The 11,267-nt window shown below is 34.5% G+C and overlaps 2 protein-coding genes across 7 annotated transcripts; both read left to right on the top strand.

Moving 5' to 3' along the window:
* Nucleotides 1–3,771: 3,771 nt before the first annotated feature.
* Nucleotides 3,772–6,649, top strand: LOC105692039 (zinc finger protein 271-like). Of its 3 annotated transcripts, XM_020856030.2 has the most exons (6): nucleotides 3,774–4,115; nucleotides 4,334–4,519; nucleotides 4,610–5,049; nucleotides 5,121–5,836; nucleotides 5,915–6,089; nucleotides 6,165–6,649. In XM_020856030.2, exons 2-6 carry the CDS (start codon nucleotides 4,342–4,344, stop codon nucleotides 6,582–6,584), a joined length of 1,929 nt encoding a protein of 642 aa, XP_020711689.2. In that variant the 5' UTR covers nucleotides 3,774–4,115; nucleotides 4,334–4,341; the 3' UTR covers nucleotides 6,585–6,649. The 3 variants fall into 3 exon arrangements, with proteins under 3 accessions (XP_020711693.2, XP_020711689.2, XP_048508576.1); XM_020856034.2 differs by having other exon boundaries at nucleotides 3,772–4,519; XM_048652619.1 differs by lacking the exon at nucleotides 6,165–6,649 and having other exon boundaries at nucleotides 3,868–4,115; nucleotides 5,121–5,646; nucleotides 5,915–6,071.
* A 99-nt stretch (nucleotides 6,650–6,748) lies between these two features.
* LOC105692124 (zinc finger protein 595-like) lies at nucleotides 6,749–11,264 on the top strand. Of its 4 annotated transcripts, none has more exons than XM_048652602.1 (8): nucleotides 6,749–6,971; nucleotides 7,262–7,433; nucleotides 7,573–7,753; nucleotides 7,863–8,116; nucleotides 8,200–8,435; nucleotides 8,511–8,862; nucleotides 9,004–9,430; nucleotides 9,534–11,264. In XM_048652602.1, the coding sequence occupies exons 2-8, from the start codon at nucleotides 7,268–7,270 to the stop codon at nucleotides 10,870–10,872; spliced, it is 2,955 nt and encodes a 984-aa protein (XP_048508559.1). In that variant the 5' UTR covers nucleotides 6,749–6,971; nucleotides 7,262–7,267; the 3' UTR covers nucleotides 10,873–11,264. The 4 variants fall into 4 exon arrangements, with proteins under 4 accessions (XP_048508559.1, XP_012266558.2, XP_020711684.2 ...); XM_012411135.3 differs by having other exon boundaries at nucleotides 6,751–6,971; nucleotides 7,262–7,466; XM_020856025.2 differs by having other exon boundaries at nucleotides 6,752–6,971; nucleotides 7,262–7,466; nucleotides 9,037–9,430.
* Nucleotides 11,265–11,267: the final 3 nt, after the last annotated feature.

The following is an 11,267-nucleotide window of genomic DNA, read 5'->3' as shown; positions in this document are numbered from 1 at the left end:
TAGAAAAAATAAAACAAAAATCTAAAACAACCGTGAATAATTATTCAGTGCCATAAACGAAAAATATAAATATTATAAGAACAAAGTCAGACGTATAATTCTAAAAAATATGCGATGCACATATATTTTCAAATCATTTGTACATAACATCAAATCGTGAAACGATTATTTAGACATTAGAATTTTTTTAGACATTAAGAGTGTCGTTACATAGATGATAAAATCAGAGATTCTTAGAGCACGAGACACGAGAAATTTGGCTCGTCCCCTAATACTGACTCAGATTTTAATTTTCTATCTGAAAACCAACTTTTTTTTTTCTTGCTTCGTATGTAATTTGGGAAACGTGCCAGTATATGTTATAATAATAATTTTCACTAATAATCTGACATAGAATATTATTTATTATTAAAAGGATGATCTCGATCTAGTCTGGATGATTTCGAAAGTCTGATTAGTGGTAATTTACCTAACGAAATATATGAGTAGCATTATCATTGAATTTTCTTTTCTTGTATTCTTTAATATCTTTGCAAATATGCACTAAGTGCCTGTGCGACGTCGTATATGATTTAATTCAAGTAGGTAACTAGTTTAAAGCGTTTCTAATTTTCCTTTTGCTTTTTTTCTTTTTTTTTTTTGATCGACGTAATTATAGAGTATCATTTTGCATTAAAACGGAGTTTAGTTCAAAAAGTACAAAATGCCTAAACGGCAGCTAGTAGGTTATTGTAGGTCTAATTAAAAATATAAGTTAATTTAAGGTTCGGAAAATTGATTCATCTTAGATTTTGATTATTTAAGGTATGATAATATGTAGTAAAAATTTATCGTGTATATCAATGTACATCGAAAGATCAAATCAGGCTAACCGTCTCTTTTTATCGTGTATAAAGTCGTAATGTGTATATTTGTCGAAAATATTTGTTTCGTGAAAATTAAGAAAAAGAAAAGGAAACTACGATAGTTAATACTTGTTTTCTGCAGTAAGGCTGTGTTTAATTTTTAATGTAAAATTCTTATAAGCTGGCCGGTTATATTACAGATGCATAAGTTGAATCTCTTATTCATTCAATTCAATTATTGGAAAAATTTGAAACTCACCCCGTACCACACAGAAACATCGTATTAGCTGCCTCCTGATTTTTCGAAAAACCAATTTTTCATGTTGGGAATAATTTGCCAATTTTCAAAATGATTCTATTCCAATTCTCCAAATCATCTCTATTATATCTGCAAAAAAAAAATACAAATTTCAATTTATAATTGAGACGCAATCAAACTTAATTATAATATTCTTTTGTAATAACACTATATGTAGATGTAGATATGGTACATACATATATCCTTAGGATTGATTTTTATTTATTTATCTTTATCACATCTATTTTTTTCAACATGGAGGTGAGCATGTAAGTCTAACGACAATACTGCCAAAAATTAAATTTCTTTCTTCGATATTTAAAAAATAGAAAAAAATAGTATAATAATATAATATATATAGAAGAGTAATATATGAGAGTATATTGAGAGTGGACTCTAGTCACGTTTACTCATGGACAAGAACCTGAAAAGTTTTCCAGATCACGTCTCTTCATAGGTAATATGTTATAATTTCGTACAGGTACAACTTAAAAAAAAAGGAGCGACATATGTTCGATTCAGTATGATGAGCAAATTCAAATTTTATCTGGTACAAAAAATCGTTTTGAGTATGTTAATTCGTTTGATAAATATCTGGACATCATTGAAATACAGAAATTGAAAAAAAAAGTTAAAAAATAACCTGAACGTAATTCTGGATAACTAAGTAAGGTATTTGATCTCAGTTCATGAGTTCATCTAGTCCGTAAGGTTCGATAAATATTCTTAGCTAACAATAAGATGTAGTAAATCATAAAATAATCGCCGTATGCCTATTTCATTGTTTATTGTAATCAATTTTTCAATAAGGTAAACTACAGAGAGCTATATTCTTATATCAAATACTTCGAACATTTTTGTATAATTGTGCGTAAAGAATGTATGTAAGAATAACTTTTCAATCATCATATATGTATAGATTGTAAGGTAATGAGTTTCATTTAATAATTTATAAACTTTTAAAAAGGAATATGACAATAACCTTAATACTGTATAATTTAATTTATAATCCGATTTTTTTTTTGTAAAATATTTTCTCATAATACTAATCATATTAAGTATATATATCTATAATTCTACTCGATGTATGTATGATAATCCTGATTTCACACGTTGCCATTCTACTTTAGACTAATTTTCTATGCCATATGTTTGCCTATGTTTCAATCAAGTTTGAGCACTGATTATAATTCCAATTAATTGTAAGTTTTCAATACAAATCGTTCGCAACTCAATATTTCAATTTTATCGAATATTTTTTGCGAGTTCTATTTTATATTTGATTTGATACATATTCGTAGCTTTGCTCGTGTTCGTGTGGTGTGTTTTGTCGTGTGATTTGCTTATCTTGTCTATTCATTCGTCACAATGTTCATAAAAAAAAAAATTATTAATAAATATATCTGTACGTATAATATATTTTTGCTACGCATAATTCTCCAGAAAAAAAAAAATAATGAAATTTCGTAAGTCTAGGAACTGTATCGACAGATGAAACTAGTTTTCGAACATATTCTGACCAATAATACACATGTAACCCCGGTTTTACACCAATATATAAAAAGAAAAAAGACACTTCATGAATTGTACACATTTTACGGTCACAAATAAAAAATATTTATAATAGCGGAAAATGTTTTTCACGACTTTTTTACCCGATTATTCGATCCTAAAATAAATTCTTTCCTTGACGCTGCAGTTCTCTACAGATACCAAGAGACTCAGTTGCTTGTGCTACATACCTATAGATACATTCGAAAGAACAGGACGGCATATATTACATATTGCATCAAAGAAATTTACGTATACATCTATACATTTATTGTATCAAAATATAATGCTGTGCAGACTATACCTATGTAGGATGTAGGTACGACGTACGACTTGAAAATGCGACGCATTTTCGTCGTGCATTTTTTATGACTAAATACCATTCGTACATGAGCCTCCATTAGGCACCATGAAATTTATGTGCGGGGGCTATGAAATTCTATATACATCGTGGCAAGACTATCGCATATTCGAAATGAAAAATCACGTATCGATGCTCAACCCGCGTTTTCTACATAGGGCGCACGATGTTATATCGAATAGAAATTACGAGAACGCAGAGCGGCAATTACATCATGACAGGGGTAAAGTTTTTCTTCGCTAACTCGCATGTGTGTCGTGGTTCTTTGAATTAATAAATGCATAAATTGTTGAATAATAGGACGAAATAGCTTATATTTATCCATATTGATATCTCCGAGCACTTGAAGCTTCACGCGTCTATTCGCAACTGGAGAAATCGATTGAGTGCGAAAAGAACAATTAAACAAATTATAAAAAGTTATCACTACGATAAGTGTATTTCTTAACTAAATTAACGATGCGAAGACCCCGAAAATCCGCTAAATTGACACATCTTCATTATTGTTTCTAATTGCCGCGAAGACAATGATTCGCGCACGATAGATTCCAATGAGTCAAGGTTGGTAAGAAACTTTATTGAACCTTTTGAGCTTATCATCGGATTCTGCATGATCAACTGCAGAGCATACATCCATGGATACAACAGTTCGTTCTGACGGCAGAGCCATCTAAAAAAGATAGGCAATAATTTTGAATTCGAACTGTCAATAGATTCTCAAAGTGACATTTGGTAAAACAGATTAAGAGAAGATGAGAAGATGCGAGATTTCATTCAGGAAAACGGCCCTATTAATTGTTCGTTCTGAAATTCCTGAATTGAGCACCAAGTCGCACTCATTGTCAGTGCATGTCGCAGATCACAATTACCTATTTGTATTTAAGAACAATTCATGTCCAATCCATCCCAACAGGGTAGGCATGTGGAACTCAAATAATGTATACATACAGAGATGGTGGAGAATATTTTGAATGAGGCGGAGACAAGGAAATATCATTCATGACAGCGTAGTTTCAATTATTTTAAACGGATACTTTTTAAACCATTCTGAAGTTCATCGGTGAGTTTATTGAGTCGCTTCATTGAATTTTTAAATAATAATATATTGTCAATACCCGATGTGAATACCGGACGTCGATCTTAACCTCGAAATTCTTATTCCCCCGACAAACGGATACGCCGTTCTATTGAATTCGAATTCTTCGACGATATCTGAACTTGTGGATGAGCTCCTAAATTATAAATGAATGAATGAATTACTATCTATCTAATGCATAGGTCTAGCCATGAAGATTTTGATAACAGATTCAAAAGGGGATTCCATATCAATTACGATTGGTCAAAACGGACTCTTCAGTGAGCTAAAGAATCAAGAGGAGAAACAACATAAAGCACAGATTAATTGTGTGCAAAACAAAACACTTATTGGCTATCGTGAAGATTGTTCGCCTGAATCAACAACTGGTACATATGAACCAAACCTTGAGCCGAAATACTGTTAACTTGATCTGATAATCAACAATATGATGTGAATCTCCCACAATTAATTTTCAGAAACTGAAAGTCAGAATGAGTTCAGGCATCAGGAATCTACAAAAGACACTACTAATACGCACAATTTGAAAATAGAAGCATCAAAAAAAGAATTACACGGACAACCATGTAATATACAAATTCCTGTTAAAATAGAACCTTTGCCACAGATTGCAGGAGATGTGGAACCACGAAAAAATCCATCAAATGTAAAAACGAGAGTAGAACCCAAGGATGGAGTTGATGAAATCGAAGAAATCACAATATCAGAAGATGAAGAACTACATGGCAATCAGACTACAAAACTTTTACAAAAAGAACCTGATTTAACCCGTGACACACATTTGCAGTTACTCTGCAGGCTTTGCGCATCACGGGCAACAAATTTAGTTGACATTTTTGGCTCTAATAAAGTGTATACAAATGTTATACAAAAAATTAATAACTGCTTACCGATCATTGTAAGAATATTATTACTCAACATTAAGGATAAAATTTAATGTAGTCTAATTATTTATCGTATGTCACATAGGTGAGGAAGACGGATACCCTTCCAGTTAAAGCATGCCATTTGTGCTTAGAAAAACTAGAATTCTGTAACCGATTTCACGAAACTGTAACTGCAGCTGAAAAACAACTTCTTGTATTAAATGAAGCAACAATTAAAAAATTACAAGAAAGTGCCAATCATGACGAACCAGCAGTTACTCTCCAAGTGACTGATGATAAGACAAATATGACCACAGCAATATTACCACTGAATGAACCTAAAATCAGTGGCATAAAAAGCCCAATCAATGAGGATAACGAATTAAATGAGACTATGAAGACTAACGAAACATTATCTGTGGGGAAATCTAAAGAAAATGAAACAAAATATTCAGATGGTGAAGATGATGAGATGGATTTATGCTTGAACGTTATGGGTTCTGTAATACCATTAGCACACCGGATTCAAAACAGTGTTCGTTCTCTACTCCCACATTCGATCAGTCCAATAGAATCTATAGACTCAGACGAAGATATAGGCCCACTTCCACAGTACGAATGTCACGAATGTAAGTTGAAATTTGACACAGACGTAAGACTGCAATTTCACAGAGCCTGCCACGAATCCGGTGGGCCAACGGGCTTCTGTGGAAAATGCAAACTAATTATGGATTCTGAAACATCTTTGTTTCACCATGTGCTTATCGTACATGGAGAAGAGGACGACTATACTTGCCACCTTTGCGGAAAGCGATACAAGTAAATCAACAGAATAAGAGTCGGACGTTTATCAATATCTTGAATTTATCCGTTGTTCATTTTATATTTGGTTCTTAGCACCCAGGAACAATTAAATCGGCATCAACTGAAACATAGAGTGGAACCATCTTACAAATGTGAGACTTGTAATGAATTATTCAACTGCAAAGACAAACTGGAAACGCATAAAAAAACACATGTAGCAACAGGGAGTAGTGTCTCATGTATATTTTGCGGACAGCAGTTTGAAGAGGTAAGAATGTTGAATTACACTCTGTACTAAAAATAATGCGCCCAATATTATTCACTTGTGTTTATTTGTTTCCAGAGATCAGAACTGATTCCTCATATACGAAGTCATACCAAGAGACGATTTTACAACTGTGACTTATGTGATAAAACGTATGCACATAACTCGCATTTAGTCAGGCACCGTAAAACTCACAAAAGTGACCACCCTTATAAATGTTACGTGTGCGACAAAACATTCTCGAGCAGTGCAAATCTATTAAAACATGGTGCGTCACATACCGAAACAGATCCCTACACATGTTCCATTTGCAAAAAAACTTTTAAAAAAGCAAACGGGAGAAGAAGCCACATGCGTATACACACAGATGAAAAAAAGCATGCGTGTGCTGTCTGCGGAACTAAGTTCCTTAGAGCGTGCCATATGTATAAACACATCAGAACTCAGCACCCTGATCGAAAAAATCTTCTACCCAAAAAGAAAAAAACTAAATTTTGATATGTCCAGTCTTTGAAGTTTGTTTTAAGCCTTGATGAACAATAAAATCTATCTTTTGTACTAATCCTCCGCTTTTAGAGAAGTGTATCAATTATTTTAGCTACACCTAACATTTTAATCTTGTCAGAAATTTTCCAGGGGTATACTTTTATTCAAGGCGTTGATTGAAATTTGGCAAGTTATCACGCGAAGATCTGCTATAATCGTTGATTAATCCGTTGAGAGTAGATGAATTAATATAACAAAATTGTTTTTAAGTCCCGCGCCAGCACAGAACGTCGGTAATAAAAGGCACGGTCAGTCGGTAAGTCCCAGAATTGAAATTCTGTCTAGTAAAACATTAAACGCACCCGCAAAGGCCATCCATATCCAGCATTTTCTCTTCAGGTAACGTTTTCAATATTTTACTACATTACGAATCTGCTGTTTATTTGTTTATCCACACAGAGCTGCGAACAATTAAAATATTCAACAGTTAACTTTTTCCTCTCTAATAATAATGACAAACAAGACGCTCATCATACATCAGTATAAAATTCACTTAACCCTTTCAGCTACTGGTAATTCACACGTATGTCCCTTATGACTTACTTGGATTATCATATCCAATCAGTCAATTATAACAAAAAAGATGGATTAGGAATAATCAATCTATAAACTTCATTTTCTAATTTTAGTAAGCAATGCTCAAGTTGGTTTTGCAGACCCAAGAGGGTCAGCAGATAGAAGTAACAGTGAGTGCGGATGATACATTCACAGATTTACAAAGACAGTTTGAGAGTCCAGAGAATCCAAACCTACCCGAACTCTTGAAACATCTAATAACGAATGGAGAATATGTGGATGAAAGTATGAGGGTATTTGATTATGTGACGAATAGTAGTAAGTTTTAAACCATCAAATCTTCACAAAATCATAGCCTCTATTCCTTAAACAATAGAACTCTGCATTCATTAATTGAATAAATTTACAACCATCTTGTTTCCAGGTTCATCAGAATGGCTAGCAGACGAAGCTATAAAAAATATAAATACTTCAGAAACGGTCGATACTTTACAAACAATTGTAGACCATACATCAATAAAAGGATGTTGTGTGGATGGCTGTTCTAACACGGAATTGACCGTACCAAGTAAAGCTTTCTTTCCTCTACCAACTGATAAAGATAGGTACGAAATTTTTTGCGCAATATGTGACATTCACCACTCAAAACTATCTTTGCATCTCACTAGAAGATTTGACAAAATTGCTAAAAATCAATATTTAAATTTTTTCTAGGCTATCTTCGTGGTTAATTGGTTTAGGGAAATCAGAGCTTATTGATGTTGAAGCAGGATCTAAGACTGAAGAGAATCATTTTGTTTGTGCCGATCATTTTCCCCCTCATCAATTTTTAAAGGGGACCAATCAGGTTCTAAAGCGACGTGCGTGTCCCTCATTGAAACCGTTCACTTCAGAAGAACCAACAAATACATTAGCAACTCGGTCAGACTGCCCTCCTAAAATAGTATTTGTACAGTCTGAAACAATTGGTTTGTTCATTGTATTTCTTTAGGTTTTCCAATTGTTTGAACATCAACAATCCGTCAGATTCAACGACATTAATTATTTACAGAGACTGAGACACCTTTACCTCAAATCAAAGAAGAAAATGAAGAGCCAAACCACCTCGGGGCAGTGGATTACAATATGCTGGAATGGATCAATGATTTCAAGGAAACAACTCATCCAGGTGTATTATGCCGTTTGTGTGGAAAACCTACGTTTAGTCCTGTCTACCTCTACTCTGAGCTAAATAGCAGTAACGAATGCTCTTTAGCGGATAAAATAAATTTATGTTTACCCATCACGGTATATATTTCTGTGGTTGAATTTATCAACAATAGTAAATACCGGTTCATTAAATCTCTATATTACGATTTTTAGGTGAATGCCAAAGATCCCCTGCCGAAACAAGTGTGTACAGAATGTTGGGAGAAGCTTGAAATGTGTCATGAACTTGCCACTAAGTGTCTTGAAACGGAAGATAGATTAAAAGAAATGTTTGAGTTGAAAGAATTCAACGTGAAAGATACCGACCCACAAGAGTGTCCATTATGTGTAACTGGAAGCATGCAACTAGTGACCAAAAGTGGAATTTATCGCAAGGACAAAACTGAGATTATTTCTGAGAGTCTGAGCAATTCCAGTGCTCGGACCAGACAAGTTTCGCCTTTGAGGAATATGAATAATAAAATAGGGAGTTTGAGTTCGACAGTGGATAAAGAGCCTCTTCAGGGTAGGTAAATATTACTTCCAGTTGAAAAATAGACAAAAAAACAAAAAAAAATTATTGAAAATCGGCTAAGGAGAAACTCAGTCACCTTCAGTCTAGTGCTAATTCTGTCACAGTGTATAGTTGTTTCGTATCTGTTTCCAGAAATACATGCTAATCTTTCTACCGCGGTTGTAGGAAAATCATTTCAAGATGAAAAGATATCAACGGATTCTCCATCGTATATATCACAAGGTGAACTATCGTGCTCTCTTTGTGATCAAAAAGAAACTAGCATTGAGAGTTTAACCCAACACGCAAAAGAACATGACGGCTATCCATGTACTATATGTGAAGATGTGACCTTTACAACGATTAACGAACAGCAACTACACTTTTTGAAACACGGCGTTAATGATGGATACTGCGAAATGTGTTCAATAGAATGGAATAACGTCAAGGATGCTGCAGAACACATCAAAATTTGTAAGCCCGAAGTTTGCAGCATTGTATGTGCTGATTGTGGTGCAAAATTCTCTGATTTTGAGTCGGGAGAGAATCATTTGTGTCCAACATCCGAACTTGAAGAATGGTGAATATCTTGCCAGACTGCAATATTATGGCCAGTTATTGAACCAAATATTCAATCATGTAATATTCACATAAGATCTCAGCAAATTATTTAATGCTTCTAGGTTCGAGTGCGATCAGTGTGGGAAGAAATTCAGACAAAAGAGTAGCTTGAACACACATATGAAAGTCCACGAAAAACGCGCGATATATTATAAGTGTTCATTCTGCAACAAACAATTTAACCGAAAAGGAAGCCTTCACAAACATATTTCAATGCACCATGGGGATGCAGAGTCCACCACCGCCCCAACATGCTACAAATGCAGAAAGTGTGATGAGGCTTTTGCTACTGCAGCCCTTGCGGAGACTCATATATCAGAGAAGCACTTTAGCCAATTGATAATGACAGATACGAATTTTATCAGCGATGAATTCACTGCTGGAGAAATCAATTTAGCTCGTGTTTACATGTGTGAATATTGCGAACGGTGTTACACAATTCCTAGTTCTCTACATAGCCACAGACAAACAGAGCATTGTGAAAATACAAACTACCAATGTAAAGTTTGTAACAATTCCTTTGAGACTTACAAATCTTTGGTACGCCACAAGAGTTTGCATGCAAAAGAAAGTGAGCTTGAAGATTTGGGAATCAAGCAGTATTATCTTTGTACTTATTGTAACAAGACATTTTTACACTACACAACTTTGACTTCTCATATGTCACAGCATCAGCAACCGCTACCATATTTATGTCGACTTTGTAACTTCCAATTTGCCACATACGAAGAGGTATCTGATCACAAGAAAATAACACATCCTTATCAATCTGTGCTACACGAAAGGCCGAACAATTTATTCCATTGTCAGTATTGCAAAAAAAGCTTTTATCATGAAGTAGCGCTGATAAAACACATTCGTATGCACACTGGTGAAAAACCTTATAAATGTTCTGTTTGCGGTAAGGGATTCTCTCAAACATCTGGTTTATACACTCATCTTAAAGTTCATTCCGACTTGAGACCTTACAGTTGTCCCCAATGTCCTCAAACGTTTAAAATCAAAGGCGATAGAGACAATCATGTGAAAAAACATTCCGGAGATCGGCCTTACAAATGTGACTTCTGTAAAAAGGCATTTATGACGCAGCATGTTTATAGTCAGCACCGTAGGATACACACTGACGAACGTCCGTATAAATGTGACGTATGCGGTGAGGCATTTAGAAGATCGCACGTTTTGACTGTTCATATGAGACGACACACTGGAGAAAAACCTCATGTGTGTGATATATGTTCCAAGGCTTATAGACAACGTGGAGATTTATTAAAGCATAGAAAAATACAGCACGATGTTGGGCCCGATAGTTACAGCAATATAGCAAGTAATTCAAACACAGGTATTACCCGTTCTAGCGATGTCTCAAGTACTGAATCTACGAACGTGTTTCCACCCGTTTGACAAATCAAAAGAACTACACAGCATGAAACAGTCGAGATCGTTGAACCAAAAGATATCTAATTCCTCATTTACCTCATAGCAATTTAAATTATTTTACAATTTAATTCACTCCATACAAAGTCAGCTCGGTCAGAGTACTCTAATATATTTTGCATTCTTAACCCCTTTACTACGTTGAGCCTTACTGTGAAGTTCTTTGTGTAGAACGGATTGTGCCACCTATTTGGCATCTTGTGACCAGTGACTATAGTCGCCTGTCATGTGCAGGTGTCAGTTTTTGGCAGGTGACTACAGTCACCCATAGTAGCAAAGGGCTAAGTTCATTAGTTATACAAATTATTTAGTAAGATTTCCATTAAATACAAAGATCTTTGACAAAAAAAAAAAACATTCTA

This window comes from Athalia rosae, chromosome 1, assembly GCF_917208135.1.
Source record: "Athalia rosae chromosome 1, iyAthRosa1.1, whole genome shotgun sequence".
NCBI lineage: Eukaryota > Metazoa > Arthropoda > Insecta > Hymenoptera > Athaliidae > Athalia > Athalia rosae.
The sequence above is the reverse complement of the archived record's forward strand: the minus strand, read 5'-3'. Positions and strand labels throughout refer to the sequence as shown.